This window comes from Buteo buteo, chromosome 9 (assembly GCF_964188355.1).
Source record: "Buteo buteo chromosome 9, bButBut1.hap1.1, whole genome shotgun sequence".
Taxonomy (NCBI): domain Eukaryota; kingdom Metazoa; phylum Chordata; class Aves; order Accipitriformes; family Accipitridae; genus Buteo; species Buteo buteo.
The window spans coordinates 7,122,482-7,142,939 of NC_134179.1; the positions used below are offsets into that span (position 1 = coordinate 7,122,482).

General features: G+C 60.3%; 2 protein-coding genes across 2 annotated transcripts; one reads left to right on the plus strand and one right to left on the minus strand.

Moving 5' to 3' along the window:
• The first annotated feature begins 1,964 nt into the window (after nt 1-1,964).
• SCN4B (sodium voltage-gated channel beta subunit 4) lies at nt 1,965-10,444 on the plus strand. The gene is made up of 5 exons (XM_075035136.1): nt 1,965-2,113; nt 6,074-6,237; nt 6,991-7,216; nt 7,497-7,626; nt 7,759-10,444. The coding sequence occupies exons 1-5, from the start codon at nt 2,050-2,052 to the stop codon at nt 7,850-7,852; spliced, it is 678 nt and encodes a 225-aa protein (XP_074891237.1). The 5' UTR covers nt 1,965-2,049; the 3' UTR covers nt 7,853-10,444.
• An 899-nt stretch (nt 10,445-11,343) lies between these two features.
• TMPRSS4 (transmembrane serine protease 4) lies at nt 11,344-20,371 on the minus strand. Its single transcript, XM_075036752.1, has 13 exons — nt 20,226-20,371; nt 16,344-16,374; nt 16,150-16,263; nt 15,807-15,959; nt 15,570-15,699; nt 14,169-14,270; nt 14,002-14,042; nt 13,262-13,421; nt 12,801-12,967; nt 12,440-12,535; nt 12,195-12,334; nt 11,860-12,009; nt 11,344-11,570 (listed from the first exon to the last, which is right to left on the minus strand). The coding sequence occupies exons 1-13, from the start codon at nt 20,226-20,228 to the stop codon at nt 11,559-11,561; spliced, it is 1,299 nt and encodes a 432-aa protein (XP_074892853.1). The 5' UTR covers nt 20,229-20,371; the 3' UTR covers nt 11,344-11,558.
• Between the last annotated feature and the right edge of the window lie 87 nt (nt 20,372-20,458).

Below are 20,458 nucleotides of genomic sequence, written 5' to 3' on the forward strand. Positions count from 1 at the left end.
TCCCAACCTTCCTGCCTCCAAAAGGATTTAGGGCTCTGCTGGGGGGATTCCCGATGGCAGTTTGGCCAAACCCATCCCAACTTTACCCACCTTTTTGGAAGCAAACTTGGCAGACACCTGAGCATGCCAGGAAGGAGTCCTCCACGCGTAACGGCCTTTCCCTACACCAGGGTACGGGTGCTACTCTTTCAGGTCCCCAGTGCTGCAGGTCTCTGTGGTCCTGCTTACCGGATGCTGGAGGGTCCAGCCTCAGCCTCGTCTACCTTCCCCCCCCTTTCAGCACCTGTGACCATGGCCCTAGCAGCCATCATGCACCCTTGCAGGGATGACAGGCATCCCTCCACCCTTTCGGACCTCTCTGCTGAGCTGCTCCTCAGAGGTGTGCCACCCCGCTCACAGCAGATGCAGCGCTCCTCCTCCTCCCATCTCAGCACACCGCTTGCTTGCCTGGTTGCCAGCAGCCGCTGCTGCTCCCCTCACCAAGCCATATCCACCACCTAGCCGTATCCATCGCAGCCGCCCGCCGAGATACTTTCTGCTGCGTCAGCAGTACTCTCCACGCTGCTCCCGCAGCGCCGGCTGCCAGCGCTGCCCAGCCTGCTCTGCCTGTACTTTTCCTGCCTCTGTTGCCAGCTCTGCAGCCCTAACTCCTCAACACACAGGCACAGCTGGCATCCTCTCGGGGTGACCTGGGATGCCCCCGTGCCCTGCAAAACCTCCTGCTTTCCCTCTTCCCTCCTGCTTTGCGTTCCTGGCCAGGTGGGAAGGAGAGCAAGCTGCGAAGGGGGCTGGAGCGGGACTGAGGAGTCTCTGGAGCTGGCAGGCTGCGGCACTCCAGACATGCAGGCAGGGCCCTAGGCAGCATCCCTGCGGGTGAGCTGCTCTCACACCCGAAAAGCAGCAATCCTGTTTGGGGAAGCCATGCTGTAGTGCTGTGCCCAGCAAGGGAGGTACAGCCTTCCCCCCCAGCCCCCCGCCCCGGGATGAGTCTTTGCCAAGACACGTGCCCTGTGCCAGCAAGGACTACAGCCCGGAGAAACGGTCAGTGCTGCTCCTCGCACCTCCTCCTCCCGCTTCCCGCCATGCCTGTTCTGAGGGTGCGTCACCTCCCGCAAATTGCTGCTCTGCACCGGGGTCTGGTTGTCTAATGGACCTGGTGAAGCTCAGTCTCTGCCCATCACATCATCGGAGGCCTCCATTAGGAGGGCCCCCACCACCGCCCTTTTGGATGTGGGCTGCTGAGGGTTAGGTCTAATGGACGTGATGGTGAGGAAAAGGTCGTGGAGATGTGAACTTATGTGCAGGCAATTATCCTGGAACGAGCTCACGGTGACAAAAACAAGTTTTCAGCGCGTCCCCTTTGGCGCCAAGCAGATTCCCCCCGCAGCCTTGCCCATCGGTGTCCAGCTCCGCATCCCCATCTGGGGTTGCAGAACTCTCTGCTGTCAGCCTTGGGGCTAGAGGGTTGCCGGTAGCTACATGGGGCGGGGGGGCCGGGACACTGGCGGCGTCACCCCACTGACGTGCACCGAACGAGAGCCGGGCCTCAGCCTCGGCCCCTTTTTTTGTCCTCCCCCCTGGAGAAGCCACCGGCCTTCGTGGCGCTTTGCCCCTTTCCCAAGGGGTCCCAGGGCAGCACCAGCCCAGCGTTCCCGGTGCCCCCCCAGCCCTGCGCCCACCCTGCGGTCCTTGCTGCGGCTCTCGCAGATGTCGGGGCCGAACCCCGCCGGGGGGGGGGGGGAGTGGCGGAAAAAGGGGCAACCTCCGGGGCCGGCGAGCTGGGCCGCCCTGGGGGCGGGCGAGGGCAACACCCGGGGGTGCAGACCGGGGTGTGCAAGGGACGCGAGGGGGCAGCCCGGGCCGAGCCCCCCCCCCCTCCCGCAGGCGGGGCGGATGCGCGGCGCGGGGGGGGGGCGCGGGGGGAGGAGGGCGCAGCGCGGCCCCGCCCGGCCCGGCTCGGCCCCGCCCGGCGCCGTTCGCCCTCGGCGGGGGCGGCCAGAGCCGGGCCGCTGCGGGCCAGCGCGGAGCGACCGGCCCCGCTCCGCAGCCATGGCCCCGGGCTCGCCCGCCGCCCGCCGCCGCGCCGCGCCGCGCCTGCTGCCAGCGCTCCTGGGTAAGGGGCGCGGGGGGGGGGGCACCGGGGACCCGCTCCTCCCCGGGTACCGCCGGCGTCCTGCCGCCCCCCCCCTACACACACCCCGGCCCCAGCCCGGGAGAGGAGAGCCCCCCGTCCCGGGGGGCTCCCTGGGGACCCCGCGGGCTCCTCCGGCAGCCCGGGGCGGGGGCACTGTGGGCCTCCCCCCTCGTCCTCGTCCTCCCGAGGCGGGGTGACCCTCGCTTCGCGCTCGGCCGCTTTGCATCTGGCCCCCTCCCGCACCGCAAGGAGTCGGACGCTGCCGCCGCCGCTCAGCTGAATCTGCCGTCCGCAGGCGCTAACGCGGTTCTCTCTGCTCTGCAGACGGAGAGCCCGAAGCACTGAGGATAAGTGACTTGTCCAAGGTGACTTCGCAGCCGAGTCCGAGAGCCGACTCCGAAGTCCTGGCTCCGGCCCCCTGCCCTGCCTGCATCAGTCGCTAACATCGCCAGAGCTTTCCTCCTGCGAGCACTGCGGCTGCATCCCGCTTTGCCCTGCTCCGCTCGGCCGCTCTCTGAGCAGGGACGGTGGGCGGCTACCTGCCTGCTAATGGGAGCCGGGGGAATAGCCGTAGGGAAGCCGTGCACTGCTTCAACGCGGCCGCCAGCACGCCTGCCGACAGGTCATTCTTTTTACAGTTCGGTTTTGTAAACCAGCCGGTTGCATGCGCATCTCCCCGAACCCGTACCGCAGGGCCGAACCCGTACCGCAGGGCCACTGCTTGGAACGTGACGCGCAGACCTGTGTGCGGGGATGCCCGAGTTCCCCAGCTGCAGGGTGGAGGAAGGAGTTTGCAGCCGTCCCCTCCGCGCTGCAGCCCCCTGGGCTGGTTCCAAGCCGCCTGCATCCGCCCTCACGCACCAGCTGCACTTCTGCTCGTGTAGGTCATCCTTGTGTCCAGGGGCACAGAGACCCCGAAACCACGGGCTGCCTTGGTTGGCAGCGCTTGCTGTTGGGAAACTGCCTCGAGAGGCATTTCGGAGGGCATAGTCCGTAAGTTTGTTTTAAGCGAGCTGGAGAGACGAGAAGACATGTAAGTACCTGACTCCCTGCAGGATTCGGCTGCTGGTACCTGGTGGAAAGTGCCGCCTCGGACAGATGTAGCACAAGCTGCTTTTGGCACGGGGCTGGCAGCAGGGTGGTCGGAGAGAATCCAAGGCGCCGGAGCCCGGGGCATGCGGGCGGCTGGGGTCCAGGGCGGGCAGGTGGGAACCTTGTCCCGCAGGTCGCCCAGGTGGGCTGGGAGCCTGGAGGGGGAGGTGGGAAGGGGAGAGCATCTGGGCAGGGCTCTCTGTGTCTGTGTTTCGGGGATGCCGTGCTCTCCAGGGAGTGGCAGTGGGCTCCCGGCTGCGCCGGGGAGCCACACCATGGTGTCTTTCGTCGGTGCCCACAGGAGGGGTGAGGCCCATGGGTCCTGTCCCGGAGCACACTGTGCCTGAGCTCGGGCTGGCCGAGGGGAGCCTGCCCAGCCCACCGGGCATGGCTTGCTGTCTGTGCCAGGAGGTCACATTGATTTTTATGGGCAATACAAGCTTTCTCACAGATGGTGGAGGTGTCCCATGCCTTTTCAGGTGAATCCCATGTGCCCTTTCCATTAGGGCAGTGGTTTCCAGACCGGGTTCCTGACTGGCCGCGGGAAAAGCAGCAGGCTGCCAGCAGCCCACGGGGGGAAAGTCTTGCTCTGGGCCCTGGCCCGTGTTGGAGGGCTATCGCTGCTGTCACTGGGGCTGGGTCCTGGGCTGCACAGCCAGCACCGCTGCACATAGCTCAGTGGCTCTGGGACCCCTCATCACGGGGGGGCTTGCCCCAGGGACTCAGCCTGAGCAAGAGCAGGCAGCCAGGGCTCTGACAGCAGCAGGAGCAGCTGCTCCCTGGTTCCCCTTCCCTGCCTCCTGAGGAAAGCTTGTGCCTGCGTGCATGACAGTTAGCCTAGAGCCCTCGGCGGGGCTTGACCTGCACACTGAAGGTTGGGGCTCTGGTGGTGCAAAGTGCAGCAGCTTCGGGCACATGGAAAAGTAACGGTGGCAGCTGGCGTGGCAGGTTGAGTCAGTAATCTCCCAGCCTCCCAATGTGTTTTCCACTGCGCTTTATTTAGCGGTAGCGTATCAATTCTGTCTTCCTGAGACCACAGCATGACAGGAACAAGATCAGCCTCCGTTTACCCCACACATTCAATTCAGGTTATGTTCATGACGTTATAACAGTGGCAGACAGGATTAAAAGTGTTACAAGCTGCATGGAATCATCTTTCCTGCAAGTAACTGTCCGCTTGCAGCACCCCGCCTACTCAGGCATACCTGCAGACCCAGGCATCCGTCTGCAAAGTCTTACTCCAGGGAGCAGTGCGATTCCCCTGGGATGCTCCCGGATGTGAAGTCCCCTCTGTAGCATCCCCAGGGCTGGTCTTTGAGCCTGACAACTGCAGGAGACCTCCATCTGGTGGGAGCCACTCCCTGACGTTAGCTAAAGCCTCTCAAGCAAAATGAAAAGTCCTTCTTTGTAAAGTTAAGTAACTCCTTCCCTGCAGTGCTTGCGATGCAGCACTGCAGCAGGGCCCGAAGCCCAGGATGCAGGGCTCTCGGGCTTGGCTCAGGCTGCGACGTGCCTGGGGAGTTGTTAGCACGGGCGTGTGTGGGAGAATAAATCAGCAGCTGAAGTGGCTGCAGAGAGACGCAAATCTGAAGCTGAGGGCAGTGTATCTGAGTTAAGGTGTCGATGGAGCTGGGGAGCAGCTTGCAGCTGTGGGAAGGGCTGCGTCCCCTGTATTTTGGTTGTCCGAGTGCCCAGGGAAAGCTTTGTAGGGATGGCAGGGTCCCGTTGGTGGCTGAGGTCTGGGAACGGGGAGGACAAGGCTTTGCTGCGTTCTCTCGCATCTTGGCCATAGCACATCACACAAGTGGGACCGGGCCCCAGTGGGATGGGCATAGGGAAGGGGAACAGGGCTGCTCCCCTGGCCCGGAGCAAAGCATCCCTGTGCCCCCTGTAAGGGTTCCTGTGGACACGGCTGGCCCAGCCCAGTGCCCAGGGGTGAAGTGCCAGTCCCCTGCATGGCACCCCAGGAGCTTTCAGGCATGCTCTCGGCTCTTGTGGCTGGACTCGTACCTGCTCCTCCATGCCTTCCTCCCTGCTAATGGGGAGGAGAGGAGTGGGAGAACTGCGTTCTGCAGTTTGAAGGTCATCTGTCAGCTACAGCAGGAGACGAAGCTCTCTGCAAGGCAGGTGTGAGGGGGTGCCACTCCGGAGGTCCGCACAGGCACTGCAAGGAGCCTGCTGCCCTGCCTCGCTGCCAGAGCCCTTGGCTGGGGCGGCGGACAGGCCGAGTGGCAGGCATCCAGGATAGCAATGCTAATTAGCGCTCAGACTCCCTGCTTGAAGAACAGAGAGCTCTGCTTTGCTTTGGGCTTCTTTTTTCCCCCTTTAAGGTTTAGCTGAAGGCCTTGCGGATAATATGCAAATCAGGGCTTTCATTCGCACGCTTTATTCGTGGTGATGCTATGGTTCCCTTTGAATCCCCGCTGCCTCTGTGGGTGCCAGCCAGGCCCTGCCGTTCCTGTGGGAGCACGTCCCCTATCTCTGCCGAGCTGGCCGGGAACAGGCGCGTTTGCTCCTGCCACGGCAGCCTGCTGTGCCGAAGGGGATGAGGGGTAACAAACCCATCCCTGGGCTCTGGGAGGGGAGGAGAGCTGGGCTCATGCCCCCGTGCTGAGGCTGCGGGGAGGAGGAGGCTGTGGGTCCCTGGCGGAGCCGGGAACAGGACCTCGGGGGGTGAGGGCTGAGCCCCGCCACCCCCCACGTGTTCCCTGGAAGGGGATCCCCACAGTGGCTGATGCTCCAGCCAGAGGCTGGGCTGCAGTGGAGGAGAAGTGGTCCCTCCCACGTACCACACCATTCTCTGCGTCCCGGCCGTGTCCTCACTCTCTCCTCCCCTCTCCCTGCCAGGTTTGAACATCTTCGCTGTCGCCTTTGCCTTGGAGGTGTCCGTGGGGAAGACCAACACTGTGATGGCTCTGAATAACTCCAATGTCCTGCTGCCCTGCACCTTCACCACCTGCATAGGCTTTCAGGACCTGGTCTTCACGTGGTATTTCAACTCGACGGAGATGGTGGGTAGCTCTCTGGGCTTTGCCTCTCTTTTCCTGGCAGGTCCTTTTCTACTTTCCCAGTGCAGACCAGCACTGCAGTTTGCACAGAGTTCCCTTTCTCCTCTTGCAGGATGCCTGTCCCTCTGAGTGTCTCCAGCTCTGGGGGGACAGGGCTGTGCAAACAGGGTGACTCAAATATCCTGGCACATCTGTGCTTTTGGCACAAGGCTGTTCTGGATTTTCTGCTGCCCGCAGGCTCGTTTCTGTTCATAAATTGGCCATAAACTGTGTGGTCAGGCGCAAGTCTGCGCTTTGGGCAAAATACAGTGAATTTTCTCCTCCTGCGCTTGCCCTGAAATACTAAAGGTTCTGTATAGATTTGCTTCCTGCTGGGAAGATTCTGCTCTTCAACTCCTTTAGCAGGAGGGCTCCTTTAGAGCAGGTCCATCCTCGCAGGCTGGCCAGCCCTGCATGGCCCTAGAGCAAAGGGACTCTCCGTGCCCTGGGGTTCTCCCGTCTTTTGTGTGGTCTGTAACATTACTGCAGAGCAAGTCAGATTGATCTGTTGCTTCCCGGGTGGGCTGCACGTCAGGTCCCCCTCCACAGCCATTCCTGCTTTAGCGGGCTGTGCCACGACCCTTGGCTGTGCGTGTCTATGCGTGCAGAGGTAGGGCAGGGCACGGCACGGCACAGGCAGGAGAACTTGAGTCTTTCCCTCCCCTGGGGTTGTTGGGAGCCTAGCTGACCCCACATCCCACATCCCTGTCTCTGCAGATTTACCACGGCAAGATAAAGAACAAAGCCTCGGAGCCCTTCCTTGTTGGACGCAACCCCCGGGTCGAGTTTGTCGGCTCGACGACTGGGAAGGACAACAACATCTCCATTGTCCTGAAGAACGTGGAGTTCAGCGATGCTGGCAAATACACCTGCCATGTCAAGAACCCCAAGGAGAAGGATGCGCAGCACAATGCCACCATCTTCCTCACAGTGGTCCAGAAGAGTAAGTGCCGACCAGGGCTCCCTTGCCCCACAAGCGGCACTGGGGCGGTGGGGATGCAAACCCGCACTGACCCCACCTCAGCTCACAGTTGTAATGCTTCATTGGGTGTCCTGGCTTCTTGGAGGTGGTTGGCATCCCTGAAGGGCAAGGCTTGGCCTCGTGGCCCTCTGTGACGTGGGCTGGCAGCTGGTGGAGGGGCTTGCTGCTTTGCTGGGGGGGCTGTGCAGCTGGGAGCTCCCTGCTCCCCTCCTGAGACCCCTCAGCACCTTCTCTCCTGCAGTGGTGGAGGCAGACAACACTGTGACACTCATCATCGTGGGCGTTGTTGGGGGGCTCATCGGCCTCCTCATCCTCTTCATGCTCGTCAAGAGGGTTGTCCTGTTCATCATCAAGAAGACCCAGGATGGGAAGTGAGTGCAGGTGCTGGTCCCGGCACCTTTCGGCGGGCGCTGCCCTGGGGCAGGGCTGCCCGGGGCCGGGGTCGTGTAGAGAGGGGCCGGGGGGGGCTGGGGGCTGTCAGCTGGCCATGTGCTCTCCCCCAGGAAGGAGTGTCTCGTGAGCTCGTCAGGGAACGACAACACCGAGAACGGCTTGGCCGGCTCCAAGGCGGAACAAAAAGCACCACCAAAGGCATGAAGCAGCGGCGCCCCGAGCCCCGGCCCGCCCAGCAGCGGGGAGGCTGGGCAGGGGGACAAGCCTTTCCCTTTTGTTTTCTTTCCAAACTGCCAACGCTTGAGACATGTTTCTATTACACACGTGCCTGCAACCTGCACTGCTTCTCAGAAAAAGACTTCAGCTGCAGCGGGACTGGGAGCTTCTTGCAGACTCTGACTGGGACATGCCTGGGAGAGGGAGAGCCACCTGCTCCGCTCTGAGGGAAGGCAAGAGGGTGCCAGGCAGGCAGTGAAGGGGCCGGGTGCTGGGGAGTGCCCTGGTCTGCAGCTGGGTGCGCTGTGCTCCCAGGGCTGGTGGGCGGCCGGGGGTCCCGGCGTACCTGAGGTTGGTAGAGGCTGCGAGGAGCTTGGGGCGGCTGGTCTGACTGCGGCGATGCTGAGCTGGGGTGGGCAGGAGCTGCTTGCATCGCGCAGCAGGTATCTGGAGCAGAGTGAGGGTGCACGGAACTCGCCGTAGAGATAGAGGCTCCTGCTTCAGCTCTCCTGTTAAGCACACTCAAGAACCAAATCGGTGGAAGACCCATTGCTGTTGGGGCTGTCCTCTCTTCCCAGCCATGCTCCTGGCCCTGAGGTGCCTCCGTTCCTCCAAGGGCTGGGGGGACCAGCAACTGGGGCTGGCCGTGTTCTGGGGTCACCGCTGGCCTGCGGCAGCGTGAAACTCCATGTTTCATGCTCGCTTTGCCCCTGTGCAGGGCCACCCCCCCGTGGGGGCAGCGGGGGGGCTTCTCCCCCAGCCAGCCTTCTTGGGAGGCACTCCCTGGGTTTGTGCTGCTGCTGCTCCTGCTCCTCCTCCCCTCTTTTTAAAGCTCATCACTCAGAGCAGCAATGCTTTTGATGCTGACTCGCCAAGGCTTAACTCGTTAGGCAGATATTTTTTATATTAGACTCCAGTGGGAAAATGGCTGATTGCATTTCCCTTTCACCTGAGGAAAACTGTGGCACTGCATCTGCGATGCAGGGAGGGAGCATGGTCAAGCCCTGGCGAGGGGAGCTGGGCTAGGGCTGTGCCAGCCCGCTCCCAGGCCTGCCACCAGCTGCTGGGTGACCTTGGGCAAGTCGTTCTGCCCCTCCATGCCTCAGTTTCCCCATCTGTAATACTGCTCTACCTCACAGGGGTTGTTGTGAGGCTTCCTTGGCTAACATTTGCAAAGTGCTTCGAGATCCTTGGATGAGGGGTGCCATAGAAAGCCAGAGGGTCTTTGTGAAGGGTACCTGCAGTGGGGATTTGGGCAACCCAGCCCCCTTCCCAAGGGCTGTAGCAGGACGTGAGACATGAAGGGAACGAGCTGATCCTACAACTGAACTTGAGTGTGATTTGTTCCCTAGTCCTCCTTTATTTGTGGGTGTCTGTCAGTGAAGCTGCAGGACAGGCAGCTCCCCTGCCCCCACTCGAAATCGGGAATCGAAGCTGAGCCCTGACTTTCCTGGCTGCAGGGGCTTGCGCCCTGACAGAGGTGCTGGAGTGGAAGGTAGGCAAAGAGTTGGTGGGCAAGGTGAACAAGGAAAGGTCAGGCACTATCTTCTGCCAAGACTGCTGTGGCAGAGGTCAGAGCCCACCTGCCCGCTCCTGGGGGCGGTGGTACGGAGAGCACCTTCCAGCCTTTGCCCGGGCCGTGCGTTTGGGACAGGGGACAGGTACAGGCACCTGGCCCCAGGCAGGTTTCCTTGGCGGACGGTTAGATGGGCAAGTGGGAGTCAGGTCCCCGGGATCCCAGTCCTCTCTCTGAGGATCCATGGGACCCTCAGGCAAATCACTTGACTTGTCTGCGCTTCAGTTCCCCCATCTGTAGAACGGGGACAGTAAATCGGACCTACCTCACAGGAGGTGTGAGTCTCCCTGCATCGCTTTGCAAAGTGCTCCAAGACCCTGGGGCGAAAGGCACTCCGTAAATGCAAAGTATTGTTACCGAACCATTGTCACGCATGACAGTCTGGGCAGGAAGGCGTGAGACCTCCCAGTTGCCCCAAGAGCCCCCCCAGCCCATGCTTGGAGGAGAACTTCCATGGGAGAGGACAGTGAAGGGAGGAAGGGATTTTTTTAAAGAACTATTTTTAGCTGTCCTAACCTGTTGGCCTTTTTTAGACGGTATCTGGACACAGTTCCACCTACCACAGGATATGCAATGCTGTACTATGCATGGATTACTCATCTGGCTTGATGGGAAAAGTCAACATAACCAGTTTTTGAAATGTAACTCTATACGCATATGTGTGTGGGTGCTGTACGGACACGCAGGGGGCTCCAGGGGAGCGGGCTGGCCTCGGGGCTTGTGCCAGCTCCTGCGGGGCCCCTGCTGTCCCAAGGGCTTTGGGGGGTCTGCAGAGGCTTTCCGGGGCATGCAGGGGAGAAGGGCCTGCCAGAGGTGTGTGCTGCGACCGACCCGTATGTGTATAAGCATATATAAACACATGTAGGAGATACCTGCAAATAAACACAGGATGTGTACAACATGCTGTGTGATGACTTAGAGCACATTTTTGCACTGTAGAGGTCTAGTTAGCTTTGCCTTGAATGAAATAAAGTTTATGTTTACTAGAGAAACTTGCTCTGGTTTGGGTTGCTGTGGGTGCCTGCCTAGCCTTATCATGAACCCCCAGGCATGCATGCAGCATTGCAAGCCCTGCACTGAGGCAAAGAGCAGCAGCATTTCCCTTGTGTGCCGAGCGTGGGCTGTGTCCGTTCTCTGCAACTGCTTGTCCTGGGTGGATGGCTGCCACTGCACTGGCTGCATCCTAGACATGCTGGGGCAAGGGCTGGGTGCTGCTTCCCAGCACCCATGGGTGAGCACTGCCCACTCAAGCCCAGTGGCTGTGGGTGCCTGGAGCTGGGGAGCCAGCCTGGCGTGGGGTGCAGGACAGGACAGGGGCTGTGGTGCTACTTTTGGGGGGACAACATTTGCAGGGTGCTTGGGGGTATTTCCCAGCACAAAAGGTGCTCTGAGCACCTGAAATGCAGGATCTCTCCCTGCCACGTTGCACGGGAATGGCCCTGATGTCTACTGGGGCTGAAACTATGCTAGAAGAAGTTGATTTAAAAGCATGCCTAACGTCCCTGTTTGTTTACAACAATTTAAACTGACCGCATTCTGCTCAGCTTGTCCGACCGAGTGGCTAAGGTTCACGCAGCCCTTTCTTCCTTGTGTGCAGGAACAGCTTGTTCACAAGAGCCAGCAAATAACCCCTGCTTTGGGCTGGGAAAGCAGCTCTGGCACAGCACAAGGTATTGCGAAAAATACCCCTGCAAGCAAGAGGGACAAAGCCTTCAGAGGCTGCCTGAAAAAACAAATACTTTCTTTTAATGGGGATACTCTACGGCACAAACGTCCTTTCCCCTCTGTGTAACAGTAGTGAGCAAACAGCAGCTTAGCACCACAGGAGCCTTCCTGCCACAGCAGGGTCAGCACAGAGCAATAAATTAATCTTTCTCCGGAAGGGAGCTTGAGCCGGTCAGATTCCTTTGTGGTATCGGTGGCCGTCGTTCCGAGCTGCCCTTTGCCTCCTTAGCTGGCCTCTGGCGTGCTAAATCACAGCCTGCCAGCGAGGGTTCAGGAGGCACCGCTCACCTTCCGTGGCTGGAGATCCATTTCCCAGCTACCGCTGGAGCCAAGACAGCCAAGTGCGTGGGGAGGGAGGCTTGGGGAGAGAGGAGGGACCTGTCCCGGCTGGTCTCAGAGCTCTGACTGGAAGGAGAGAGGGAGGGAGAGAAGAAACTGCAAGCTTTGAAGGGCAGCGGCAACCAGGAGACAAACGGAGTCGCATCCTTAAGGAGCTGGCTGGGCTCCTGCACAGAGCTGAAGGGGGCTGGTTGCCCACAGCCCCGTCCCCACAGCCTGTCCTGCAGCGACAGTGCGGTTCCCCACTGTGCAGAACTGCCAAGGGGGCCCTGGCCCTTCCCCACCGCCCCCCAAAAGCTGCGCGACAGAGCAGCCATGGGTGTCGCTGCAGCGGTGTCGGCAGTACGGCACTGACCCTCCAGACGGCGTAGATCCAGTTGAGGTAGGCACGGACACTGGTGTAGACGCCGGGCGTGCTGGGGGTCCCGCAGCCCTGGCCCCAGCTGACGATGCCCACCACCTGCCAGTGCCTGCCTGAGTACAGCAGGGGCCCGCCGCTGTCCCCCTATGAAGAACAAACCGGCTGAGTGGGTGCTGAGGACCCCCCCAGTCCCCAGCATGGCAAGCACCGGTGGTCACAGCTGCGGCTCGCAGCCGTTTCCCAGGAGCACAGCTCTTCCCTGAAAGGGGCTGTTTCATCGATAGCTGCAGACCAACCCACCGCCTCTTTCTGGACCCAGCACCCCCCACCTGGCAGGTGTCCACCCCGCCTTGGGGCAAGCCGGCACATAGCATCTTCTCGGTGACCTCCCCGTGGTAGGCGGCCAGGTTGCAGCTCTCTGCGTCGATGAGTTTCACCTCCGCCTGCTGCAGGGTCTCCGACAGTTTGCCTGCACCAAACGTGGCCGCTCAGAGGGGCGCCCCCAGCAGCCCCGGGTGAGCAGGGTCCGCACCAGCCCCGCTCCTCCTGCTCGCCTCCACGCTGTCCCGCTCACCGTGCTCCTGCGTGTAGCCCCAGCCTATCACCCACAGGGACGTGCCCGGCACCAGCTCCTCGTCGAAATAGGGCAGGCAGATGGGCTTGCTGCTGTCTGGGAGAGGTGAGGTGCAGGAGATGTCTGGGGAGGTTTGCGGGGAAGGTGCCCGTGCCCGGACTGGCTGGGCCCACGAGCCGGCCGGGCACCCAGCTCCCCGCTGCACTCTTGGTAAGGCACCGCTTGCATGCAGCCCACTCCGCGCTGCTGCTCGGTGCCCACTGAGCACTGCCACACAGGGGGCATTGCCGTCCTAGCCTGCTTCTCGGTGCCGTCAGAAGACACTTGGGACTCTGGCTGTGAGGTGTGTGCCACATCTCACCTGAGACACGCAGGGGAGACTGCAGCTTCACCAGGGCAATGTCATTGTCCTTGGGAGACGCAGGTGTCACCTCAGCCAGGAAGACCTTCTCCACAGGGAGGGTGACGGTGCCCGAGAGGAGGTCGGAGCCGGCCTTCACGCGCCAACTCTGAATGATGGGGTTGTTCCTGTGCACAGACATGCCTCTTACTGCTCCCTTCTTTCCTCTCCATGAGCCTGCTGTGGGGACAGGCAGCAAAGCCCTGCCTGCATGCTGCCCCGCTCAGCGTCAGTCAGCTGCGTTGGCCCAAGGGGCACAAAGACCTGCACAAAGCCCTGCACAGATGTGTTAATTACGGGACACTTAAGCCACACGTAGCTTAAACCCCGAGGGACCCAGCCTGGCCTCGAGGAGTCGGACCAGCCCTGACACGTCGGTGCCGGCTGACCAGTGTGCCGCAGCGGGGAGGTCGCCAACTCACTTGAAGCAGTGCGCTGCCGTCAGGATCCAGCTGGGGTCGATGATGCTGCCCCCGCAGATGTGCTCCTTCCTGTACTGCAAGCTGACCTGCCACGGCCAAGCCTCGATGGCGGCCGGACTCCCGCCCAGCACACGTGGAGTCCTGATGCTCTCCCCGCAGTCTTTTGCCCGGCGGCAACGGCGGAGCAGCGACAAAGCAACACGTTAGCTGTGGCGGTGGGAGAGAAAGAGCACCCGCTCTGCCCTCCTCCATCCTTGGGGGTGAGCGGGGACGGAGGGTCCTGCGCCTCCAGGGAAGGGAGTGTGGCCCAGGTGCCTCCCCCTCACCCCGCGACACTGCCTGGGTCACCCCTTTCTGGCACACCCCCCTTTTGTTCTCTGTTCGCACATCATCCCCAGGCTTGCTGAAATTGGTTCGTCCGTTCCTTGCCTTCTCCAGCCCACCAAGCAGATTAGTTTAATCAGGGTAATTCATCAGTAAAAGTAAACCCATCCAGGCAGCTGGTTAAGCCTCTTGTAGGTGTTTCGTTTCTGGGAGGTTTATACTGGCTTAGGAATAAGGCTAGTACTAATTAAGTCCAACTTTTCTCATGCAAACAGTGCGGGAACCAGGGAGGGCCAGGGCTTGGGCCATAGCTGAGCTCTTGCAGCCGCAGCGCAGCAGCACATGGGGCCATGCCAGGAATGAGGACCTGGAGCGGCATGAGGCCTGCAAGGTGCAAACAGCATCTCGATACTTACTGGAACAAAAGAGCGAAACAACCAATCCAGAGAAGCATTTCCTGGAAGAGGGAGGAAAAGGGCTGGATTTGGCAGAGGAGAGGCTCTGGCTCTGGAGCCAGGCGCAGCAGGCGCCCACTCAGGGCGAGGGGCACGGCAGCCGCCTCTGCACGGGCCCCACTGCTCACCTGCCCGGGTCGGGCATCTGGAGGCTACCGTTGCTCAGCACGAGTTCACGGGGAGGCAGGGGCTGCCCTGCATCTGCCTCCACTGGCCAGAAAGTGGGGGTGCTGAAAGACATGGGGGGACACAGGTCAGCAAGTCCCAGGCATGCTACCAGTGGGGCACGGGTGCTGGGAGACGACAGGCATTGGTGCCTGAGCATCTCCAGAAGCCAGGAAACTTGGCGGTTCTGGCTCAGACTGAGCTAAGGATGGTATAACCCGGTTCCGAAACTTGAGGGACTGAAGCTTTATGAGTAGGTCTTAAATGTTTGCCTGCAGCCCCGACAAAGAGCTGCTGAGATAGGGAGGAAGCAGGAGTTTAGGAAGGGAACGTCAACCCTGCGCCAGTGAGCAAGAGAAAGACCCCATAGGAAAAAGGGGGTTCCGTGGGGCAGGGACACAGGGATGCCAGAAGTGCCACAGCCCTGAGGTTGGGTGCAGAAGGGGGGACTGGCCGCTGAGCCCAGGACCAGGGACAGGAGTGTATTGAAGGAAGGGAAGCTACTCCCTGCTGTTCGGGGAGGCATGGGGCAGGTAGCTCCTGGGGGACCTCAGGGGTGTCCCTGCGGTTACTTCTTGTGATATTTGTGGCCTGGGACTCAAAGCATCTGTCCCTGATTTTTTGGAACTGGGAATACCATCTTGGGCTCACTCTAGGCTCCTAGAGGGGCTCAAACACCAGAACCCATCTTCTCCCTAGTATACCCCTAACTTACCTCAAGCTCTCCCTTAATCCAGGGCTGACACCAAACACACAGGGCTAGCACGCTATTTCCCCAAATCTCGGCTTTAACCAGCTGTAGCTGAATGCAGCACTACAAACTTGCTGCTAGCTCAGGGCAGTGCACGAGGTGGACACAGGTGGGTGACATGGAGCTTCATCCCAGCTGCAGGGACCCAGCCCTGCCCATAGCTGTGCAGCACCCACACCCCCCACCCAGCACCCACACCGCCCACCCAACTGCTGCTCTCCTGGGCCTTTGAAGGGGGAGTGCAGTGCTCTGGTGAGGAGAGTACATGCTGTTGCGAGCTGCAGGGCAGCCCTGCTGCATGGGTGCCTGTGAGTAGGTGGGGGTGAGGTGAGGGGTAGGAGCCAGGCAGGGTGCCTGTGGGCTGGGGACGGAGCAGAGGATGCTGGGCATGGTACTGTGCTTATGTGAGAAGCTGCCAGGGCAGAAGCACAGAAGCACAGAGACTAGCTGACTCCTAGGGACGCACAGAGGGCTCTGCGTGGCAGGGATGGACCAAAACCATTAGTGGAGAGCTTGAGTGCTTTGTAAGTAAAGAGCCTCGCTCAAAAAGAGGTTTTGTGGGAGACGGATAGATAAAGTGGGCAAGAGAAGTGTGGAGGAAGCAGCCTTGTACCTCCTATAGCCCATTTGCTCACAGGCTGCTTTTGCCAGCACCAGGTTGAAGTGGTCGTGGCAGATGCAGGACCAGGCTCCAGTGTTTCTGCTAAGCACCTGCAGGATGGATCTGTCTTTGGAAACACGGGCTGGAGACAGACACAGAGTCAGCTTTGCTGCAGGTGACTTCAGCAGGTGGAGGCTTGCTGCAGCAGCCCAGCCCCTCCAGAGCACTGGCAGGGTGTCCTGGACTCACCCCCAGCTGGTGGCCCCTCAGGGACCCACTGGGGACAGCTGGCCTCGTCCTCGCCCTGCAGACAGTCCATTTGCCCGTCACACACCTGCCGCAGCAGCACCAGCTTCAGGGGCTGTTTGCAGAAGAAGTAGTGGTAGTCCAGGTAAACCTTGACTAGAGGGAAAGGGGGAGCTTAGTGCTGAGCTCATGCTGCTGGGCAGGCTCAGGGCTTGCCTTTGGGGGCTCAGCAAGAAGGTGGCAGACCCAGTCCCGGCTGAGCCCTGTGTCCGGAGCTGCGTTTGCCAAGCCGTGGCCGTGCCCAGCAGTGGCAGGAGGAAGGGGGAGAGAAAGGCGGGAGCCATACTCAAGAACCCGACCATAACCAGGCAGGCGAGGCTGAACACTGCTGCCAGGATGGGGATGCCAATCCGCTTGAAGGAGTCCAGAGCCGTGGAGGCTTTGCGTCTCGTGCTGGGACCTGTGACACAGAGGAGCGTGGCCCCGCATCGCCAGGCCCAGCCTGGCAGCACCCACACCCCCAGCTCCTGTGGGCATTACCTCTGCCATTCAGTCGCTCGGAGGCTAAATCCTGCAAACCAGAGGGGAAAACCAGTTACTGAGCCGAACCTTCGGCCAAAAAGCAAGTCGGCAGGCAGAAAGGGTCCATAGCAGCTTGGCTAGCTGGCGATCCCCACGCCTAATGTGGGATCCTTAATGTGATCAGCCGCCCTGGGGAGGGCAGCCCAGAGAAAGCAGAGGATCAGCTAAGCCTGGGCAGGCACAGAGGCTGCTGTCTCTTGGGCTTGCTCGAGGCCCACCAGAACGATGGGCAGGGAAACTGCCCCAACCCACAGCTGAGGTTGCTTTAGAGCTGCTGGGGACGGGGGTGACACGTCCCAGTGCAACAGCATTTGGCTCTGCTGTCACCAGGGATCTCTGGCTGTGGTGTTCCCATGGATGCCACTTGTGCAATTCCAGCAACTGTCTATTAATGTTACAGAGATACTGCCTTTAATGCACTAGAGGCTTAAGAAGTCATAGGTGTTATGAAAGAGGCACTTTCTGACGTGCCAAGAAACCCTGAGTCAAAATACATGTGCCTGCAGGGCTGTGCCACTCGGACATGTCACGATGGGGGTTATTCTTTGGCTGGCCCAGTGTGGGGTCAGAAACCAAGCAGCACAGCCTGAGTCCTCCCTGACAAACTGTCGGAGCCGCTGGAGAAACCAGCCCGGCCCATGGGAACGGGTGCTCTCGGGGCGGGGAGGGAGGGCTGTGCTGCTGCTAGGACACACGTAAACACAGCCCCGGCTGCAGTCAGCAATAGAGCGAGTGATGAATAAGGCATTGATCCCACTTGATCTCCTCAAAATTATTTTCCTGTAATAGCTTCTCATACAAGAGGTGCCCAACTGCAGTAGGAAGGGTCCCGTCAGCGGCACCAGGCAGCCGTTGCTGAAGGAGCCGCTCCTGTCCTCGGTGGGCGGGTTGGTGCTGGGCAAAGATCAGAGCCCCTTTGCGGGGGGTTCAGGTGGAGACCGTATGTTTCTCTTGCCCTGTTCTGCGGCCCTGCTTGTGCCACGCTATTGAGAGCTGCTTCCTGGCAGCTTGCGGTTTGAAAGCGTGCTCTTGCCCTGCTGAGGCTGTGGAAAGCAGCACGCTTGCTTTTCCCTTGAACGCCCTTCCAGCCCCAGGCGAGCGCTTTTCCTTTGCTGTTGCTTCTGGACCCTACCACGACAGGTAAGACGAGCTTTTTTGCAGGGCCTGTACCCAGCATGAACAGAGGTAAGGAAGATTAAAAACACTGCAATAAACCCATAGATCCAGGAGATTTTGGGATTTAGAAGCCTTTGCTCATTTGGCTGTTGAGCATCAGGAGCAGCACGCTTTTCCTGGGCAGCAGAGAGCTGGAGATGATTGCATTCGTTGTCTCAAACGAGAGCAGAGGCCCCTGGGCAACCTCAGAGCTTGGAGTTTGGGGCTTTGAAGAACAGCGGTGCAGCGAGACCGGGGATGTGGTAAGGCTGTAAAGGGGCTGTGCTCCAGCCCGGGGCTGGTAGGAGGGAGTGGTGGAGCTCTCCCTCTCCAGGTCACTGTGTTTGGGCATGTTTAGCCATGCACAAAGACTCTACCAGCAGAATTTTACAGGCGAGTGCCAAGCCATTATTTGTGGGTTAATACACAAAGATAGCTTGGATTTAATGTGCTGCTAGCTCAGCCGTCACTGCCCCTCGCCCAGCCAGGAAACATTGCCTCCCCATCGTGGCCCTGCCACATGGCTTGGGCTGCCAGTTTTGGCTGCTCGCCTGCCGGGCAACAAGAAGTGACCTGTGCAGGGGAGGACCAGATCCTGCCCAGTGCTGTGGGCATGCGGCTGTGCCCCAGCATGCAGCTGTCTGGCTCTTTTGAGGGAATGCCAGGGACCTTTCTCTGAACAGCTGAGCTTGTCTGGCACCGATGCTGAGCATGGGCAAGTCATGGCTAGCGCCTGGCTGCTGGATGGGCTCTGTGTAGCCCCTCAGGTCTTTTTGGCTCCCACCAGGGCACTGCAGTGCTACCAGGGGATCCCAGCTCAGCTCCTGGGGGCCCAGGGCCTGACTCCTGGTGGCAGGGAGTCGGGGACCTGCTGGGAGCAGGAGGGCAGGGTGGGAAGAGGAGCATGTCTCCTGGACTTCCCATCTTGGCCGCCCTTTCAGAGCTGCTTATCTGCAGCGTCCGGTGCCTGCAGGAGCCCTGGGAATTTTGTAATGCCGGCTCAGCTTACTCCCAAACGCCGCCAGTTGAGGGCACGTGGGACCAGTCCTTCCTCATGCTGACCTCTTGTGTAACCGTGGGCCTGGGCTGGGCATGACCTGGATAATGGGATCCTAACGGTTCCCTGCAGGAACAGTCCCAGGGCCACGTCGGCTCCTCCGGGCTCTGTGGCATGGCCGGGGCTCTGCGGCTGGGGGGCACCGCAGCTGCCTCTGCCTGCCGGCAAGCTGCCCGTACTTGTGCCCATCATGTCGTCTGGTGTCGGGCTCCTTTCTGACAACCCTGGGCAGGTCTCGTGCAGACGCAGGTGGAAGGGATGATGCTGTGGTGCTGGCCACTTTCCCACACAGAGAAGGTATTGCCCATTGTTGGGTTTTGTTTTTTTTTTCATATTCTTCAGTCCACAAACTTCCTCTGTTTCAAACAGATTCACAGCTTGGAGCTGCCCCAGGGGCTGCCTCTCCATGACTGCCCACTTGCTTTCAAAACCACACTACGAGCAAGAGCTGCACTGGTTAAGCTTAAAGCAAGGCAAGAGCTGTGCCAGCTCCTTTGTGGAGTGGAAGCACATGATTTCCTGGATAACTCAAGGCTACCGTAACTAATTGAACTCCCTTGCCGTATTCTCTGGAAGCACACTAATGCAGCTCTGGCCAGTCTGCACTCCAGCTGTGCAAATGTCAGCCCACGAACCATGGACTCCCGATGAATTTCTGCACCCGCACCATCTGAGCAGGCTCAGGCAGCTGGGGTGCAGGTGGACTCTTGCCGTTTGCTCTCCGCAGTGTGTGGCTGAAAGGCTCTGTTGTGCACCAAGTAGCTGCGCTGGCTGCTCCTGAATGAGGGAAGGTAGGATGTTCCCGTGCAGACCCCACCTTCAAAGGGTGTTCAGATCTGGGGCTAACTCCTTGGCTGCAGGGGGTTTAACCCATGGGTGTGTGTAGCAGGTGGGTGAGTTCCCCACCCCAGAGGGGATGATGTCCCAGTGTATCACTGGTGGAGGGTTTTACAGCGAACTGGGCAATACGTGGCTGCCCTCTTTTACAGACGCCTTTTCCTCCTAGGGAGGGACTGCATGCCAGGCTGGGGTTTGGTGGCCGTGGCTTTGCTTGCAGAAGGCACTGAATGAAGGAAGCTGAGCTGAGCATGTCCCTTGTGCTGAGCAGAGGGACTGGGCAGTCCCATGGTGTGAGCTGTGTAGAGAGGCAGGGGTCCCAGGCTCTTGCCCAGGCATTGCCTAAGAACCAGCGCCTTCTCTGGGGGGCAGGGACGGGACAAGATGCTCCAGAAGGGCACGCGTCCTTGGTGAGCAGACTTGTGAGATGCCCTGCCTGCCTTGTCTGCTTCCCAGTCTGGGAGACGGCCAAGGCAAGCCACAGAGAAATGTGGGAGTGAGACCTTGTGGGGATAGCCAAGCACCATATCCAACAGCCACGGCAGGGTGCTGAGAGAGATGGGTAAAATCATTCCCTGCCTGGATGCCGTGGGGGGCTAGGGTCAGGGAGCAGCAGCTCTTCTGAGCTTGGGCCGCCTCGTCACCAGTAAACCACTCCTGGCAGACCTGGGCTGCGAGTGCAGCCAGCCGCGGGGTGTGCGGGGTGCCGACTGCTCGCTCCTGGGGCGAGGGGCTGGAGGCTGACATGCAGGGAATGGGCAAAGCGGTGGGCAAAGCTGTCAGTAACTCACCATGTTCGTTCAGCTCTGACGTGGTCTTCCGCCAGCAGAAACCCGGCAAAGATCCTCCAGTCTGAGACGCAGGCAGGCTGTGGGTGCCCGATGCCCCAGGAGCCCGGGCCGGCGATGCTCCCGCCAGCCCTGTGCCTGAGCTGCTCTGCCCGCGCTGTACTAACACTGGGGCAGGACCGCCCAAGCACTCCTTAAAACCCACAACAGGAGTGGTGAAACAGGAATTGTGATTT